At 37.2% G+C, this 21441-nt stretch overlaps 1 protein-coding gene across 2 annotated transcripts in view; it reads right to left on the bottom strand.

The window, feature by feature from the left end:
- The window catches only part of PDE1A (phosphodiesterase 1A), a 2023853-nt gene that overhangs the window by 541456 nt on the left and 1460956 nt on the right, over positions 1-21441 (bottom strand). For both annotated transcript variants that reach the window (XM_044075254.1, XM_044075255.1), the window contains exon 7: positions 11230-11370. In XM_044075254.1, coding sequence (XP_043931189.1) covers positions 11230-11370 — 141 coding nt within the window. The remainder of the gene's footprint in view (positions 1-11229; positions 11371-21441) is intronic.

The raw sequence follows: 21441 nt of genomic DNA, 5'->3' as shown, positions 1-21441 counted from the left end.
ACTTTCGAAAAGCATTTCAGTGTACACAGACACTGAAATGAAATAAATTGAGTATTGCACTGTCCACAGATACTGAAATAGATAGGGGAGTAAGAAACAATGCAGGGGGTGTGTTACAGGTTCTGTCACACACCCCCTGTCTTGTAAAAGTGCTGTATGGCCATAGCCATCAAATATACAGGTTTCCACAGAATGACCAGATGCCTGCCTCACATACTTCTCAACCTGCTAGAGCAAGAAAGCTGTACAAAGCCATAAATAATTGGGGGGACAAAGGCAGAAAAATAGGGACACTTTTTAAATATTGCACTGACAAACCTGGAAAGCTAATAGAATAAAAGGTTTGCAGTAGCACGGACTTCCTGCAGGATATGAAAACTGAAACACAAATGTCTGCCTTTGGAAACTGCCGTACGGCCATAGCTGTCAACTGTACAGGTTTCTGCAGAATGCCCAGATGCCTGCCTCACATACTTCTCAACCTCCTAGAGCAAGAAAGCTGTACAAAGCCATAAATAATGGGGGGGAACAAAGGCAGAAAAATATGGACACTCTTTAAATATTGCACTGGGAAACCCAGAAAGCTGATAGAATAAAAGGTTTGCAGTAGCATGGACTTCCTGAAGGGTATGAAGACTGAAACACAAATGTCTGCCACTGAAAGTGCCGTATGGCCATAGCCATCAACTCTACAGGTTTCTGCAGAATGCCCAGATGCCTGCCTCACATACTTTTCAACCTCCTAAAGCAAGAAAGCTGTACAAAGCCATAAATAATGGGGGGACAAAGGCAGAAAAATAGTGGCACTCTTTAAATATTGCACTGACAAACCCAGAAAGCTGACAGAATAAAAGGTTTGCTTTAGCATGAATTTCCTGAAGGGTATGATGTCTTAAGTCCAAAAGTCTGTCAGTATGTTCTGATTTAAACCCCGAGTGATTTGCCAATGATTTGCTAGAAAACCACAGTCACACTTCCTAAGTTTGTAAGAGCAATAATTAAAATCTGTCCCTGTGTGTCCCTTTACAATTTCCCATACTGTGACTGACAAGGAGTACAGCTATATGTAAATAAAGTTGGCTTATGAATTGATTATTTTTTTCCTATTCTAAGGTATGTTTAAGCGTAGCTAAGTGGTTGTGAGTGTTATGGCTCTCTGCTTGGCATTGCTTAATCTTCCCATAGGAGATAAATGAAAATATACAGCTGAAATCCTCATGCTGAGAGAGTGTAATGGTTAGAGTCCCAGCTTTGCATGCAGGTGTTCGTGGTTCAAGTACCAAGACAGGCACTTTATTTTTACATGGGAAAACACTGCTAAAATTATTTAAATTTTAAATTATGTAATAATTGATATTTGTCAAACAGGGTAGTGTAGCTGGTCTAAAATGTAATTGTGACTGCATATAACATGTGAAATCTCCCATGTATGCACAAGTGCCCCTTACAGTATAGTCACTCCTCATGGTAATGTAATGAAAGCACATAGATGGATGTCATGTAAGGTAAATCATATACACTTGCTAATATGTCAGTAATGATTAATGGAGTCATTATCCTGATATTTTTTTTAAATGTAAAGTGAGCAATGATAAGCAGTGCTCAGTTATGCTTAGTCAGTGTAAGCATTGCTTCAATGTGAATGCTAAGCAACTGTCAGCTCAGCTAAACAGATCTGTGCAATGTTAAGCAATGCTCAGCAATTACCCCTTTAGACACTGTTCAACCCAGCTTAGCGGGTTTGCACATTGCTAAGCTGTGGTCAGCATTTTTGAAATGGTCCAATGATGGCAAAGGTGGGAATATAGCCTTATTTAAACCATGCAGGTGGGAATACAGCTATAACCTGTTTAGTTTTATATCTGCAGGAACATGTCTGGCATTGTAGAGGGAGTGTGCTTTTGGGCACAGCACTGGAGCATCCTGGAGTCCAGAGTCATGGCTGGACTCCTCATAGAACACCATGATGACAGACTGCTACAGGGCCAGTACCAGGCCTCTCAGTACAAAGGCATGGGACCATCTGGAACATGACTTCACCAGTGCCACTGGAATCCCCCCAAACTGGTGAGCAGGTATGACATCATTATGATGACCTAAAGCATAGGAAGGGGGAGCTCTTGGCCCAATGGATCTAAGATGCTCTTGACCGGCATGCTCCAGCAGTTTGTAAGTATCCCAGATAGAGCTGTACCAAATTCTAGCTTGAGTATGTGATTGGCAGGTATGCATAATGTTTGTTTCTCACCCCTACCACTGCAAAAGAGAGGGTTATGAACATTGAGGTCCATGCCAACAGACTGACAAGGATGCACTGACAGGCTGGTGAGTGCAGATCTATCTTCCAGTAAATAGTGCCATAAATTAGATAGAGTACATTGCTTACTGCCAGTGGGTAGAGTGTGTACTGTCTAATGAATAAAACATGTTTGTCACACTAATACTTATCCACAGGATGTCCATTAATTAAAGTTTCATTTCACTGTAATAATAACATACAACAAATAGTTGTGTTAGCAATGGCATGTTGTTGTAGAAATTGAATGTGCCCAGGTTCTATACAGCAAATATGGTGTTGACAGCATGAAATAACTGAGGATTTTCTGGGAAACAGCTAGTATGCATTGCAGTCATGTGTTAACCATTGCCTTTCAGATTGTATCAGTTCAAAAGAGTAATACACAGTACAGTAACTATCTGCCATGCATGAATTTCAGGATTACAAAGTCAGACTGTCCAACCCAGAGAGTATTAGCCAGAAATCAGTCAAGCAAGAAACCGCAGTTCCCAAGTAGCTCAGTGTGATGGAAAACAGCATTGATGTTCATTTTAGCACACCCAGACATGGTTCAGTTCCAGGGAGTGGTACTGAGATGTGTGCATATATACACAATAGAAGCCCTGAATATTTGTAGAAACATTGAGAAAGTGTTAACAGATATTTTTCCCACAGGTCTCACAGGTAAAGAAATGCATTCAGTAGCTGTATGAAGGGTATACTAATACACCTGAATATGTGCAAATGCTACCTATCCTACCCAACCTACCTCCCCAAACATACCTACAGCTCTTCCCCAACATCCCACTCTCATTTGAAAAAAGGGCATCTGTCCCACAAAAAAATCATTGCCCTATACATAGCTCTACATTTTGCCCTCATGTACAGTGTAATTAATCAATCTACCTACACATTATTCTCCAAATGTCTGTTGCCAACACCCCTCCCTGTGGGGTGTAAGGCTGTAAATTCCAAATTCTGCATATTATTCAGAGCTGTTGCTGCAGAAGAAATGGAGAGCTATGGTCCTTTCCTACACCCACCCTGCACCTGCCTAGGTGGTTTTCCTAATGTTTTACCCCACTTGCCTTCATTTCAGCACTTTTCTATCACTCTATTTTATTTTCTTTAATTAAAATTAGTGCAGGTGTAAGCGGGAGTAAGCTGTGCTAAATGATGCTACGAGGGCTTAACCATCTGTTACCATCACTTAGCTTCACAAAACTATACAAACTCACAACTGCTTAAAAGTGCCTTAATTACTCTGTCTCCATCAGCCCTTATTCTGCCCAGCAACAAAATAATCAGCCCTGCCAAGTCTTGAACCCGGGATGCTCTGCACTACAATCATAGCAACATACCACTACACCATCTGAGCTGTGGTAATTGGCAATGCTTTTACAAACATATCATGCATTCTGGTCATTTAACATTAATGAAAAAAGGCATCACTTCCCAGTCTTGAACCCAGGACTCTATGCACTACAATCACAGCAACATACCTCTACACCATCTGAGCTTTAGAAATTTGTAATGTTGTTACAAACATATCATGCCCTACAGTCATTTCACATAAGGGAAAATATATATCTGTAGTACTCTTATATACATATATATGTACATATAAATACAAATATATATATATATATATATATATATATATATATATATTTATTATTTTGCAGTTTGTTTACTGGGATAGTCCATTGGGCTGAGAAGACCCCTTTTTCAATGGAGTCCTGGGGAGAAAAGCTCCATAAGACATTATACAAATTTAGACAAATCATTAAAAATCTGTAGTACAGTATACAGTTTACAGATGACATTTCACTAAATATTTACAAAACCTGTCAGAAAGTATTTTCAAAATACCTTAGTTTATACAGTGGAGAATATAAGAGTAGAAGTGAAAGAAGTCTTGCATAGATATTAAATGAGAGTTATAGCAGGGGTAGAGAGGAGGGGATAGGAACAGATTAAGTGTAAAGTAAGACAACAGAGAATGGTAAGAAGAAGTGGTATATGGGGGTAAAAGGTGATGAGAGGAAGGGAGGGTATGAGTGGAGCTAGGTTGGTCAGAGGAAGGAGCAGGATGAAGAATGAGAGTCAGGGTATAATGTTGAGGGTAGTTACGTAGGGAGGGAGCAGGAATATTCCCAGAGGGATATGAGATGGGAATGAAGCAAGGTCTTAAAAGTGGAGTGGTTATGGGTGGTGTGAATGAGAGATGGTAGGGCATTCCAGAGCTGTGCAAGAGAAAAGGATAGTAGTTGTTTACCTGGAGGATGAGCAGGCTTGTGTAATTCAATCAGATTCTGGTTGTTGGATCTCAGAAGTCTATCAGGTAGATGCATTTTGAGTGAAGAGGCTAGAGAGGGGCAGAGACATGGATGGAAGATAAGCTTGTGGGCATGAGAGAGTGGGATATAAGTAAAATGGTTGGGGAGCTATATATATATATATATATATATATATATATATATATATATATGTGTGTGTATATAGAGATATATATATATAGATAGATAACCAACCTCTTACTGCAAGACAGCTGCAAAAAGCCTAACAAAATGAGGGGATAAAGGGCAAACAGTAGTGCTTGAAATATGGCTGTTATATGTGCAGAAGTCTGCTAGAGTTGCATGGCTTGATTTAACATATAATTCCTGATAGATTCCAGGTCTGAAACACAAATGAATGTCATTATTTATTATGTCAAGCCCCATATCATCCCAGTGATTTCTCAGAAACCCACAACTGTTATGGGGAACAGACCAAACATATGAGCCATGCATCTGGACTGTGTCTAGATATCTGAACAGTGGAGAGGTAAGATTGCAGTCATGTAACATAAGAGAAAAACAGTGAGAGCTGCCGACAATTTCACCCAGCACCCTCTGAACCCCAGTAAGACCAAAATGACACTACGCCAAATCAGCTCTGGGGCATTACCCATGTATTTCCAAATATAGGATGCACTACAGGGATGGAACTGTAGGTGAAAAGCAGATATTGGTGTGAAAATGTCCACCCACAAATATATCATTACCCCAAATGTACTCTAGAGTAGAACGTCTGTTTGAACAAACATATTCTGATTACCAGTCACACACTACACTGACATATACTGGCCGAACTCGCAGTCTACTGGGAATCCTGAGGTGTTACAGGACATTTCACAGTCTGCACCTACAAACATATACACCTGCTAGACCACCAGCAACTGTAGCAGCAAGCACAGTCAGATAGAAAATGAGCTATGACACTCACATCTGCTACTCTCCCTACTCAGCCCAACAAATATTTACACACAAAACTGCTACACAGTCTTGACAGTCTGTTAACAATGGCCAGACATACACAACTCTCAACTGTACAGATCTCCACAGAATGTCCAGGGTGTGGGACCATATTTATGGCCACTGCCACATACCATTTCCAGGAGTCAGCTAAGTCACTGGGGATGATACCAGGAGCACAGTCACTAAATAATGATATACCATACCTTTGTACCTCTTACTGCAAGACATCTGGACAAAACATGACATACTTGGGGGCAGAAGACCAGAAAGAGGGACATATCTCACATAATGGTGTTACAAACTGAAACAGTTGCTGGTGTTACAGGTTTTGTTGTAACATAACCTCCCTCAAGGATATGATGTCTGAAATACTAATGGATGTCAGCATTTACTGACTGCAATCCTCACATTATCCTACTGATTTCACAAAAACAGAAGTTGTATGAGGAACAGGTCAAACATAACAGACTAACCTCTGGGCAGTCTGTGGACATCTGGACAATTGAGAGGTATGTCAGAGACATATCACTGTCAGACGTCAAGTCACTACAGAAAATGCATGTTCAGACAACTCCTGTTAATCTAGCAATCCTCTCTGTGTATAACAGCAATACTTACTTAAAATCTGTACCCAATTCTGGAGCTTTGTCCCCCATGTTGTTGGGCCATCTCCACATGACCCCACATGACTTTTCCAACTACTGCCTGTGAAGCTGTAGCCCCCACACCTCCATAATTCCCTCCACACAGGCAAGGGAAAAGGTCAAGGCCCACATGAAGGACTTAATTATAGCACTATGTTGCTATGACATTGGCTAATGGAAAGACAACACAGCTGCTATGGATGCAAGTAGCAAGTGGGAGACATCAATTGGTGCCAGTCCATCACCTGCTCATGAGCATTAACTACAAAAGGAAAGCTGCTGCCTGTGCAACACAGGTCTAAACCTAGGAAAACCAAGAACAAGTATGGCAAATGTAGTTAAAGACAATTCCTTTATTTACTTGAAGCGCTTTTCGTCCGATTTAATAGACGAACTTCATCAGATAAAATAAGAAGTGAGCTGTTACTTTTTAAATAAGCAAGGAGATGCATCAGCTGATGTTTCAAAATTTAAAGCGACATACCTTATTTTTTGTAAAACTTTCATGTTAAAAGGTTTTCTATTTTAAAATACTAATATTGCAATAAATTATTATAAATAGACAAAAAATTATTTCTAACATAAAGTTACATACAAATCCACAATTAAAACTTGTTTTGACAATGGATATAATGAAAAACACATACTATTAAGAAATTAAATTAGCCAGTCGAATCCAGGCAGCAACAGTAGATGTAAAACTAGTTTGTACTCAATATAGTTTATCCATAAATTACAAAATCTATATACAGTTACTGAAAAAAGAAAGAAAATAGAAAATACTGATATATCCTGTAAAAATTCTTATTAACTCGTAGTATTATAATTCGATCTATCTACGGAGGCTCCTTAATTTTAATATAGGCATAATTGAACACATGTCATTAAGGCCCGGCAGATTATATGCATATAACCGGATCTGCCATGATAATTCCAACCTCTCCAATTCTACTTCTATTGGTCCCCCTCTCATATTTGGAACTAACTGATCCAAGATCCAAAATTTAAATGCATTGTAGGATATTCTAAAATATGCTTAGCTAATGCGTTTTCTTGTTTAAGTTTACCTATACTATAAACATGTTTGTATATTCTTTCTCTCAATCTACGAATTGTCTTGCCCACATAAAAACATGGGCAATGCTGGCATTTAGCTAGGTAGACCACCATCTTGGAGTTACAGTTATATTGTCCTTTACTTTTCAAATCCAAATTATTAATACTTAAGGAGTTACCCACTAAAATGTACTTACAGTATGAGCAAGAGCCACAATTTTGCATTCCCTTCCTATTATTATTATTGTTATGTATGCTTTCAAATAAATCTTTAAAATTTTTATCTCTTCTTACAATAAATTTAGGTATTTCCCCTACTTTTTCCAATATTTCCTTACTTTCCTTAAGTATATTCCAATTTTTACATACAATGTTTTTTAAATAATAGAAATCAGTATTAAAGATAAGGATGAGGCTATGCCTAAGTCCTAAAGTATCTTTAACCAAGGTGGTATTAAGAGATACATCCATTACTTCCCAAGTCTGGTTCCCATATATGTTTGTTGATAGCTCATGCATTTCTTCCTCTATATCACCTTTCACAATGAGTGTATAAATACCTCTTAGTCTCTTCCCTTTAACCTCATCTATAATATTATCTAGGAATGTGTTAGGATAAGCCTTTCTAAGAAACATGTGTTTCAAATTCTTGCATTCATTATCAAAGTCATCTTCCCTTGAAATCATTTGTGCTGCCCTCACCAATTGTCCTTTTACCACAGACCTTTTTTGAAAAGTGGGATGGGCACTTGAAAAATGCAGGAATGTATTGGAGTAGAAGGGCTTCCTATAAATTCTTGTTTCATACTTTTTGTAAGTATTATTCTTGACTAATAATACATCCAAGAATGGGATTTGTTTTTTTCTTCAAAGTTGTATCTAAACTCAAGAAAATTGGTGCTTTGATTAAAATAATGTACCAGGTCCTTACCTTGATCTTCTTTACCTTTAAATAATATAAATATATCATCCAGGTACCGTGTATAATATATTATTTGTGATTTTATAACTTCATTATTAAATATAAAGGACCTTTCCCAATAATTCATAACTAAGTTTGCGAAACTTGAGCCGCAGGGTGAACCCATTTCCACCTCGCTTTTCTGATGGAAAAAATTATTCTTAAATGTTATGTAATTATGGGCCAGTACTATGTTGAGTAATTCTTCTACTAAAATCAATTCCGATGTAGGTGCACCTTTTTCTTTCAGATTCAAGATGACCCATTCTATACCTAATTCTTGTGGAATTAAGGTATAGAGGTCCTTTACATCCACTGTTAATAAATTATTATATTCTTCAAAGGTTATATCATTAATCTTTTCTAAAAAAGACCAAGAATCTTTACTTATACATGTTTCAGATGTCACATACTTCTTAAGGAGTCCATCCACTACTTTTGCACATGCATAGGTTGCACTATTCCTACCATCCCCAATAGGTCTGAGAGGTGGATCACTCAGATTCTTATGTATTTTAGGCACACCAAATATAGTGGGAGCAATAGGTGCTGGCATAATTAGATAATTATATAAATTGATATTAATTATTTCTGTTATAAATAGATCATTGATATAAATTTTAATCCTATTGTTTGTCTGATTGTATTCATTCAAGGACACCTTATCATATGATTCAGATGATAACATTACCTCAATTTTATTTTCATAATCTACCAGGTCCATAAAAAACAGACCTCCACCTTTGTCCGGTTTCATAATACGAACCCTTGTGTCCTTTAAATACTTGATCCAGTCAAGTTCTTCCCTTGACAAATTATCCTTATTTTTAATACCATTCCTCCATTGATCCATGTGCCTAAAATGGATTTGAAAAGTAAAGGAAAATATAACTGTAACTCCAAGATGGTGGTCTACCTAGCTAAATGCCAGCATTGCCCATGTTTTTATGTGGGCAAGACAATTTGTAGATTGAGAGAAAGAATATACGAACATGTTTATAGTATAGGTAAACTTAAACAAGAAAACACATTAGCTAAGCATATTTTGGAATATCCTACCCATGCATTTAAATTTTGGATTTTGGATCAGTTAGTTCCAAATATGAGAGGGGGACCAATAGAAGTAGAATTGGAGAGGTTGGAATTATTATGGCAGATCTGGTTATATGCATATAATCTGCCGGGCCTTAATGATATGTGTTCATTTATGCCTATATTAAAATTAAGGAGCCTCCGTAGATAGATCGACTTATAATACTACGAGTTAATAAGAATTTTTACAGGATATATCAGTATTTTCTATTTTCTTTCTTTTTTAAGTAACTGTATATAGATTTTGTAATTTATTGATAAACTATATTGAGTACAAAATAGTTTTACATCTACTGTTGCTGCTTGGATTCGACTGGCTAATTTAATTTCTTAATAGTATGTGTTTTTCATTATGTCCATTGTCAAAACAAGTTTTAATTGTGCATTTGTATGTAACATTATGTTAGAAATAATTTTTTGTCTATTTATAATAATTTATTACAATATTAGTATTTTAAAATAGAAAACCTTTTAACATGAAAGTTTTACAAAAAATAAGTTATGTCGCTTTAAATTTTGAAACATCAGCTGATGCATCTCCTTGCTTATTTAAAAAGTAACAGTTCACTTCTTTTTTTATCTGATGAAGTTTGTGTATTAAATCGGACGAAAAGTGCTTCAAGTAAATAAAGGAATTGTCTTTAACTACGTTTGCCATACTTGTTCTTGGTTTTTGAAAGTTTTTGATTTGTGTTTTGTTTTATTCACAGGTCTAAATCTATCTGCACAAAGATACTGCAACTATACAAACCTAACAATTTGCATTATTTTGAGGAATCTCTTCAGCACTATAACAGGTATGTCAATCACGTAAGCTTGCAATGGAATGCAGAAGGGGGATGCAATAATGTCAAAAAGGACATTAAACACTAGGACGCAACAAGACCTGCTGGACTCATATGCTGCTGTCTGCCATATGGCTAATTTACATTAGTGACATCAATGGACCGCTGCATTGCTATGTGTCAATATACTCCAAGACTCCTGTCAGGCTGATTGCTGAAGCCTGATACTGCTGTAGCACTACAGTGGTCTGTGAGCCTCTCCCTGATAATGTAGTGAGTAATTCTACATCAAAAACAATTGTATGACATCTATTGCTGAATACCACCATAGAGGGCTAACATACATTGCAGAAAAACTGCAATATTAGTGAATTGGGGATAAAGCTTTATGTACTGATTAAATATAGCTATCCAAGGGCAGTTTTAGTGACAAAACCTCTCAAATAAATCCTCTTAAATTGCTCTGTTACCAGGCATAAATCAGTGTTACAATAATATGCCTGTTAACATCATGTGTATGTGGTGCTTGTTAACATCATGCATGTAGGGTGACACAATGGTGCACGGGACAGCATTGTCATCTCACAGCAACAGGTTCCCCAATTGGATTCTCAGCTGAGGTGCCTTGTGTGTGGAGTCTGCATTTCCTCCCTGTGTTCATGCGGATTTCTTCCAATTACTCAAGTTTCCACCCACATTCCAAAGACAGGCAGTTGGTGGACTGAACACTCAAAATTGGCCACAGGTGTGACTGTGTAATGTTGAAGAACAACTGCGGCAGGGCTAGCTGCCTGATGGTGTAAACCTTGTCTCTAGATGATTTTCACTGTTGAAATGACACCCTGACCCCATGTGTAAAAATGGGAAAAAGGGTCTGTGGATGGCTCGATCATGTGTATGTGAACTGAAGTATATTGGGATGACATAATCGGTTATTTAACATACCTCACAAAAGTGTTACAACACATCATAGTAAAGTAAAAAGTAACAATAAAGAAATATACAAAATAAAGCAAAATTAACAAGAAAGCATTCTTAGAAATAGAAATTAGTGTACTTACATAATTTAAATATAACATATAGTGTGCTTGTGTACTTGTATGTTTCTTACCATGATACCTGTATGGAGCATAAGATAATGGACTGTTTGCGTTACATCAGCAGCGTGGACCAAGTTGTGGTACGGATTTTTGTGTTTACTGTATCCCATCTCTAGGCTCTCCACATATGCTACAAGGGAAGATATAGGAATCTGGAGAAATAAATCAACATATAATGAAATTATTAATAAAAAATACATACAACTGCTAACAAAATTATCAGAGTAGTTTAAACTTATGTAATATCAATGTCCTATGCTTCTGAAATCTCATAAACAGTAAAAATTAAAATTAAATTCTCCTTTTTTAATCAAAATTGCTTACTATTTAACATATAAGCACAAATAAATACCTGGCTTACAGAATAGAAACTGATAAAGTTATTCAAGAATTCTACATTAAGAAATGTAAACATACTATAGCTATGATTTGTCCTTTTTCCAACTATGGCAAACTAGATGTCTTTAATACAAAAATAATGTATAATACTCGTGGATGAAAAAAAAGCTAGTGTTAAGGGCTTATGACTGACCAAGCATGCAGATGACTGCAAACTAGGTGCCATCATAAACTCGATGGATGATCTCAATATCCTCCAGGAGGGCATTTCCCAAACAATTTGCTGGTGTTATATCCATGGACTAAAGATAAATGTGCTAAAAATTATAATAGCCTCCTTTGGCAAGCATGATATCCCGTCATAATCTTATCAACAATATACCCCTGAAAATTGATCTAGTAGTTAGGGATCTGGGAATCTATGTGGACAAGAAACTGTTCTTTGATCAACATGTTTCTACTATTGTAAGAAAATAATTTTTCATTCCACAACATTTTGTTAAGAGTATGATGTTTGGATGTGATCCTTCCACCATGTTTGGCAGTAATTAGCCAATCATTGAGTATAATGCCCCCTTGGTATGTATCCTAGCTACTGGATCAATCTCTGCCATGACCCAAGCCAAAAGATAACAAGTGTATATCAGTATATAACTGAAACAATAAGCAGTGAACTAGATGGCTCTCTTTTCAACTTTTGAGACTCACATTGCTGAGTCTCAAGGCACAGAAAATAAGAGCAAAAAATACAGGAGACAAGTGACTATTGAACATGACCCTTGTCCTTTAAACTTGTCCTTTGCATGGGGGCAAGCTCCCATCCCCAAACTTATATACACCAACTGTGAGATCTTCATACTTTGAAGAAAATGGCGTAGTCTGAGAAATTATAATTTCAGACTTAGTATATGTAACTGGATTTTTTGCCATTTAGTCTCTACATTTTAGGACTCAGAAGTATGGGTCCTGAGATTTTAAATGATTATTAACTAGATAAATGCACAGTTATTAGCTCATCCTTTACTCTACAATTCTAAATCACACAATAAATCTGAATAAGGAACTTTTGGATGAGAAATACAGCAAAAGTTGAAGTACTCATAAAGATAACAATGATAATGATGGTGATGATTGTCCCAAAAAATTATCTCTTAATAAAGCAAATGTTTACAGATTTTCAAAATAATATCAGCCATCATGAAATGAGCTCATGAGTTGATAACTAACAGTAGAATTGTTAATCTAGTCCTTTAAGGACATATACATATACAGTGGAGAATTTGAAATGTGGTTTAACCAGGCTCCCTAAGGGCAGCTGGGCTTGTATCTATCAATAAGGTGAGATACACTTTTTTGAAATACTCAAACACTGTCATTATTTTGCAGATTTTCTGCCTCAGCATTCCATATGGTAGGGGCAAATTTGCTAAATGATTTTTCTCTAGCATCTAAGGTAAATGGAAGGCTTCTTTTCATTGGAAGCTTTCCTGGGTCCCAAATTGCAGAAGTTTTCTAATAATTAAATGATTTCTAAGTGGAGGTCAATACCTGTCATTCATAAGTTTGAATTTGAGGTTACTGAGTAAGAAGTTAACCTTAGTCTCTGATATCCATTTAATTTTCTGAGAAGTACCACAGTGATCACAGTGACAATTACAGTCCAGATGCATAGCTCTTGGTATCTTAGTGCCTGAGCTTTGTAGCATAGCTATTTTGTATGGGGGGGATGGAGTGATACAAAATGCAAAGCATTGGTCTTAGTAACATTACATTGATTGTAATTACCCATCTAGCTTCTAAGGATAATAGATAGGATATTCTCTATAATACTTTTAGTTTGCTTTTCTGTGTGTTTGAAGAAGGTTGGTGTCAAGTCCAGGGCAATCCCCTTAACTTCTGAGTGATTGCACAAGATATGTGGGTGTTATGCGGATCTTTAATTTGCAATGAGGTAGTATTAACTAGTTTTGTATCTGTCTCAAACATCACAGATGTTGATTTGTTTGTAGCAGTACTCTGTTTTCACATACCCAGCACCAAACAGCAGCAACTATTAATCATTCTGAAGGAAGTATGGGCCGCCTTGAAATTGATTACATGTATAGATCTGCAATCATAGGACTGCATGCATATCTGTTGACCTCAACTGATCCAAACATATTGAATTTTTTAAACATGAATAGAACAAGTCTAAGATGACTTCCCTGCTTAGTTTAGCAGAATCATATTACAATCAAGCAGGAATGGAAATCAAACCAGAAGTAGACAAAAATCAGGCAGCAACTAAATGTGCCGAAATCAAAAGAAAGAATATAAGGAGAAGGACCATTTGAAATGACAAGAAATGTGGAAAAGGCATAAATATACTTCATGTAGATCAGGATCTGATGCAGAAATGGTTTAGGAGACGTGAATTTAAATCAAAAGATGAAAGGTTAATATTGACATCTCAGGATGGTTGACTATGTGCACATTGCTTTACAAAGTACATTGAACATGTGGGAGAAACATATAAATGCTGGTTCTGTAAAACAGAACTGGAAACAGTCACATATCTTGTTGCTGGGTGTGATACACTAATGGTAGTGGGCCTATGGACTGAAAGGCATAATAATATGGCAACACTGTTGCACTGTGAATGGTGTAAACATCACAGTATTGAAGTAGCTGAGGAAGATTGGAAACATGAGTCACAAAGCATTCAAGACAATGATGAAGTTTGTATCACATGGGATCACCCATTATCAGCAGTTCTGTGAGAAAAACAGATATAGTAGTTCATGAAAAGAGGACAAAAGTAGCATTGATCATTGAAATTGCTACACCCGGTGTCTTCAGTGCCTTATATACACAGAGACACAAAGTCATAAAATACCAAGATATGCAGGCAGAAACAAGGGCAATGTGGAAGAAGGATACCCAGACATTTCCAATAGTAGTAGGAGCAATGGAGCTCATAAAAAAGAATTTACAGTCACATTTTGGATATGCTACCAATACACATAACTCCATTCATTGCAGAAGGAGTCAGTTCTGGGCACATTGTGGGTGCTGTAAAGAGCACTTTTGGCTAACATCAAAGATTGAAATGATACTAATTTCACAAACTTTAGTCAAACTTTAACTTAAGAATGGGGTCCATTCCCATCATGGTATTAAAAACCCCAAAGACTTGGAAAAAGTAAACCCAGAGAAATCCTTTTGTAGATCTGCATTAATATAATAAGGACTTTTGGTGGCATTCAGTAATATGTTGTCATCAGTGTATAATGTATAATCTGTGTTGAGCAAATAAGAAGGAAAGTCATTAATAAAAAATGAGAAAAGCAGTGGTTCAAATACAGTTCTCTGTCATATACAGTTTGAAGAAGTGCCAAAGTCTGAGCTGTTACAATTGTGAAAGTTGTGCAAGACAGGTAGCTAAGAAACCATTGTAATACCTCAGGAGCAAAACCAAAGTCTTTAGCTTGTTCATAAGTAAAATGTGAGACACATTTTCAGATGCACATTTAAGGGCTACAAATATTGCTCTCATCAGTTCACCTTTTTCCATATTATTTATTTATTTTACATTTGTTAACCAGGGGTGTCTGACTGAGCCGAAAAGGTCCTTTTTCAGCAGAGGCCCGGGGAGGAAAGCTCCACAAAGAAAAATTAAAGACACATTTAGTTATTTAGACATGATCAGTATACACACAAATTACAAGAGACATGTTTTTACAGTGGTATGTGGCACATAAACAGTTACAGTGGAGAGAACAAACAAAAAAATATTAATTTTAAAAATAAAGGTAATTAATAGATTTGTGGTGTACAGCTGAAATTTGGAACATAGGTAGAATACATACATAGTACACAGGTACAATACATACATTGTTGATTAGCCAGTGTTTGTGAGTAAGACTGACAACTATTATCAAGTGCTCTAGATTTAGTATGTATATGTTATCTGCTTTCACTAGCCTGAGGAGCAATCATGGCACTGCCAACTTTGCTTGAGATGTTGCCTGATGAGGTCTTTAAAGGAGGCTTTGGATGATGTGTTTTGAATGTTAGCAGGGACAGAGTTCCATTTTTTAGCCACTGAACTACTATATAGTGCATCTCCAAAGCTATTGTGGCTGTTGGTGACTTCTAGTAGTAGTTTCCTTGATGATCTAAGAGGCCTTTTGGCTGAGTGATGTTGTACTAGGTTTTTGAGGGCAGGACACTTATTGGGGAGGAAATAGATAGAATGACAGAGGCAGAGCTGATTGTAGGTTAGGAGGTTGGGCAGTTCATGTCAGTGGAGCTGTCTCAAAGCAGTACAGTGATGAGTTCTATACGAGCAATTTGCAGCAAAGCGGGCAGTTCTGTTATAGCAAGCTTCCATTTTGCTTAGTTCAGTTTTGTTGAGATTAGTCAGAATGGGAGATGCATAGAGTAGGGTGGATAGAAGTTGGGAGCAAGCAATGGTTGATCTTGTGTTGTTGGTAAGAAATGGTTTGATATGGTAGAGTGACCCCAGTTTGGCATGCACTTTTTTAATAGTCAAGTTGAGATGACTATCAAATTTTAGGTGGGAATCTATGGTTATTCCCAATAGCTTAGCCTGTGCCACTGGAGAAATTATTTATTTATTTAATTAATTATTTATTTATTTTTTATTTTACATTTGTTAACCGGGATGGTCCGACTGGATACTTGTCCATTTTCAGCAGAGTCCCGGGGAGAAAAGCTCCAAATTACATATAGAAATTACAAATTACAAATATTAGGAACATAGCACTTAAGATATAGGCATTACAAAATAGATAATCCAATAAATTGAGGTTACATACAAGCTGATTGTAGACATAGTACATCCATCCATCCATGAGGCCTAAGGCATACTTTTCAATTAAAAGCAGTAGTTAAGATAACATATTACCTTGGGTTTAAGAAATTATATTTACACAAACAATACCTAGAGTAGCTAACATAAAGGATCTTATTGGTTGAATGAGGAGAGATGGACGGGCAGGCGATATGTGGGGTCCTAGTCCAGGTTGGTACATGGACATATCCAGTGTGATTTGAGGTGGCTTTTAAGTTTGTGTTTAAATATAGTTGGTGAAGACTCTAGGGTAATGTCAGCTGGTAGTGAGTTCCAGTTTTTACCGACAGAGTTGGCGAAGAGGGAGTCGCCGGCAGCATGGTTGGATTTGAGCATAAGTACTAGGAGTTTGGTGGATGAGCAGAGTGTTCGGTTGTTGCTGTAGGGGCAGATTATTTTTCTTAGGGCTGGGGTGTTGTCTGGATGGTGGAGGATTTTATGGGAAACTTTGAGCTGGTTGAGCTGTAGGAGGTGGAGTAGTTCCAGCCAGCCCAGGAGATTCAAGTTCTGGCAGTGGTGGGTACGGTAGGGTGAACCAGTTGCAAATCTAGCAATGTGGTTGTAGCATGATGACAGTTTTTTTAAGATCGGTTTTACTCAGGTGGGAGAAGAGAGGGGATGCATAGAGAAGGGTAGATAAGAGATGGGAGTGGGCAATTGCAATTCTAGCTTGCGGAATGAGGAATGATTTGATCCTGTAGAGACTACCAAATTTTTTATTGATAGTTTTTATAGTTTGATTGATGTGTGCATCAAACCTGAGGTTGTTGTCCATCGTGATACCCAACAGCTTAGTTTGGTTTGCTGGGGAGATGATGGTACCATTATTAGCTGTTATGTTGAACAGTGGTGAGGAGGTCCTATATGTTGGGGTGAAGAGAAGTAACTTAGTTTTGTTGGGATTTAGTATTAGGCATTGGTTTAGTAGCCAATTTTCAACCTTGTTGAAGGTGCTTTGGGTTATTGTGGTAAGTTTTGCTGGGGTGGAGGCAGAGCAGATCAAGGTCGAATCATCTGCATATTGAATGTAGGTAGCCTCTGGGATGACTGTGCTAAGTTCATTTATAAAGATGGAGAAAAGAAGGGGACCTAGTATTGAGCCCTGGGGGACTCCAAGTCTGATGGAGAGGTGTGAGGAGAGTTTTCCCTGCCACAGTACAGCCTGTTGCCTGTCTTGTAGGTAGGACTCAAACCATTGGAGTAGCATTTGTGGAGTAGATAGTGAATTGACTGTTAGTGGTTTTGTTAGAACTGGTTATAATCATAAGCTGAGTTTTCTTTGGATTGAGGATAAGTTGGGCTTTGGTAAGGTAGTTTTCAATGTCAGAGAATGCTAGTTCAGTTGTTTGCAGGAGGGTTGGAATGTTTTGTGCAGCACAGATTAAGGTAGTGTCATCTGCATACTGACTTATAGCTGCATGCTGTGTGGAGGTATGGAGGTCATTTGTGAAGACTATGAATAGTAGTGGTCCTAAGATAGAACCCTGTGGGACACCTGTAGTTATGGGCAGCTGAGGAGAGAGAGAATTTTCCCATTTCACAGCTTGGTACCTGTCAGTTAAGTAGCTTTGGAACCAGGTAAGAGTGGAATTTGATAGATGATATTGGTTTAGTTTGTTTAGCAGGATTTGGTGCGAGACTGTGTCAAATGCTTTGGACATATCCAAAAAAAGAGTTGACACCTGTAGGCCTTCATTTTTGAGATGGTTTACTGTGTCTGTGAAGCAGCGGAGGGCTGTAGTGGTACTATGGGCAGGTCTGAAACCATGCTGAGTAGGTGACAGGATGTTGCTGTCTAGGAGATAGTTTAGCATCTGGGTATGGATGCATATTTCTAGGATTTTGGCCAGGGGGGAGAGTAAAGCAATGGGTCTGTAGTTATTAAGTTCAGTGGAGGTCCTGCCTTTATGTATGGGTGTAACATAGGATATTTTCCAGAGTTTGGGCGCATAGTTTTCAACAATTGATCTGTTTATGAGAGTGGAGACTGGGATAGCAATAGCATCTGCTGTAAGTTTCAAGAAATAGCTGGGGAGTAGGTCGGCTGCTGTTGATGAGGTTTTTAGTTTGGAGAGTATGCTTTTGATTGAAGTGGTGGAAACAGTTTTGAGGGTAAAGCTTGTATTAGTGTTATTTGTGTTGGGGGGATAGTGAGGAAGGAACTGTCCTGTGATACTAAGGATAGAATTGAGTTCACAAAGTGGTAGCTGAATTATGTTTCGATGGGAACTTTAGTGTCAGGGGTGGTTGGTTTGGGGGTAGCCTTTTGGGTGGATTTTAGTAGCTGGTTTACATTTTTCCAAAATTTTTGCGGGTTGTGTTGGTATTTAGTTTGTATTGTTGTGTAGTAGGATTTTTTTGTCCAGCTTAATGCATTTTTTTGCACGGTTGCACAGTTCTTGGTACTTAGTTAGGCTTTGTGTTTCTTTGTTTTTATGATAGTAAAGCCAGGCAGTGTCTCTGGACTTGAGCATTTGTTTGGTTTCTTTACTGAGCCAGGAGTTTGTAGAGGTACTAACCTTGATTTTGCACAATGGAGCGACAGTGTCTAGGTGTTGTAGAAATGTTTTGTTGAAATATGCTACAGCCTGGTCAAGTGGGAGGGTTTTTAGGGGGGTCCAGTCACAGTTACAGAGTAAAGTGTTGAGGACCTCAGGAGTGAATTTGTTTGTGTTTCTAGTGGATATATAGTTAATGGTTTTGCATATGCTTGTTCTACTACGTATAAAGTATATTATGTTGTGGTCACTTAAGGTGTCTGAGAGACTGCCTGTGTGAGGGTACAATGTGGGGTTGTTAGTTAGGACCCAGTCAAGGATGGATTCCCTTTTAGATTTTTTATCACATCTAGTTGGAATTTGGACTAGCTGCTGGTAGCCATGGAGATTTACAGATTACTTGGTGGTTCTGATATACAGGTGAACCAATCTAGGTTGAAGTCCCCCAGAATAAGGGTTTCTTGTGAGAATGTGGAAGAACACCAGGATAAGAAGTCTTCAAGGCTAGCAGGTGTATTACCAGGTGGAATATAGATCACAATTGTGGTGATGACCTTTTTAGGGTGAAGTTGAAGTTGTGAGATAAGTATGTCCCAATTACTGGGGGAGGGGTAGGAGTTTGGTAATTGATGAACAGTTAAGTTGGACTTGTATAGTAAGGCAGTTCCACCCCCTTTATGAAGTGGTCTGTCTTGTCTAATGATATTGTAGCCGGTAGGGAGAACTTCTGAGTTAGCTATGTTTTTATTTAGCCAGGTTTCTGTTAAAGAGATTTACCGATTTGCTCAGTTAGTTTGTACCAGGTAGTGAATACATAAACAAATGTATGCATTTTATACATGAAAGAGAAGTCCTGCTGCATACACCAGTTCCTGTTTGGTATACACCTCCACAAATGGAGTGTTTAAGCAAGTGCTTTTTTTGCATAGACTTTGTGATATACCTCTCTTTAAGGAATGTACTCATTCATTTGGCTATTCAAACATGGGACTCAGATTTCAGAGTCTCAAAATACCAGGAAAAAAAGAGAAGACCAAATATCTAATATTGCCCTTCTTTAAACTTGATAGGTGTTCATGAATTCAACAGTGATATGTCTGTCCTGTCCTTCCTTCAAATGAAAGGGAAAGGGAAAATTGCCTTGAGGCTTATTGCCTTGTAGCTCCCATGATCCCAAGTGTACTTTTGACAGATTGACACCTTAAAACCTTGTTTAACACTTCAGTCTGCCATTTTTGTGTGGAAATGTAAAACATTTTTACAGCTTTAAAACACCAGTACCATTTTTCTATCACTGTTTTATGGTATATGACGTATATACTTTAGGGTGAGACTACAGCATAACAGCTCTGAAAAGTGCATAGCAGAACTTGTTATGCACATCTTTGACATCACAGAGGTACATATAAGGATGTCCTTTTCTGATTTTAATGTATAATAAGCACTTTTCCTTTACTAGATATAAGATTAAGATTCAGTATCAGATAATAACTAATTTGTAATGTGTTTGAGAAATTTATTCTCAAGATACATTTCATGGAATCTATTTTGAGAACACACAGCAAACTGGTATTTTCATTGTAAACCTGATTGATATTTTGAAATACATGGAGAATTTTATATTCTCCAATGTACTAACAGTTAAAAAGTATAAGATTGCAGTATAAGACTGCAAAGTGTCTAATAGCTTTGAAAGCTATATCACACTTCAAACTACCACAAAATTGTGTCCATTGACAAATTGTATGTGAACAACTTTAAATGTTGTTGGACACTTTTCTCTACCATATATACATGGTATTGTTTGTGCGGCAACATGAAGTGTTACAGCTTTCAGAACTGTTACTGGATTTCTAATGCATGTTACCATTGGCTACCATCTACACTGCAGCTCAATACTTACGAATCAGCGTGAGCTTTACATGTAAGAAACATGCTATAATGAAGTTCTTATTTATGAACCTTATTGTAATAAAACAAGTTTTCTCTTCAGTTTGGACTGTAATTCACATGCTTCATATATTAAAATTTACAAAAAATCTTTTGATTCCAACATGAATAACAGGTTTTGTTATGATTTTGGAGCACTCTATTAGAAAATCAGCCTGTATAACAAAGATGAAACCCTTTTTAATTCATTTACAAGGTTAACAAAGCTTCAGGCAGATAGACCTTAAAACTAAGCTGTATTTTTGTACACCATACATTTATTTCATAAATTATAACTAAAAGATGTTTGTGACAGTATTTTAATAAATTCAAATAAGTTAAGCATTTGCTACCATGATTAAAACACTAGAGATGTTTGAATACTTGACTAAAATCAAACAGCAGGATTGTTTGAATTACACTGAAGTTTCATATATTTTGTAAATATCAACCAAATAGTAAGGATTATTTCTTGCATTCTTTTGAATCACTGTAACAAAAGTGGCAACAACAACAAATAAAAGTGCTACATCTGCATGAGATGGCCATTTATTTCTGTTTCATTCTGTTCTCATTCCAAACATGTAAAAGTTTGTGAAATT

The sequence above is a fragment of the Protopterus annectens genome, chromosome 6.part0, assembly GCF_019279795.1.
Source record: "Protopterus annectens isolate FY-2018-M chromosome 6.part0, PAN1.0, whole genome shotgun sequence".
NCBI lineage: Eukaryota > Metazoa > Chordata > Ceratodontiformes > Protopteridae > Protopterus > Protopterus annectens.
Note: the sequence above shows the minus strand (reverse complement) of the source record. Positions and strands in the feature narration are given on the sequence as shown.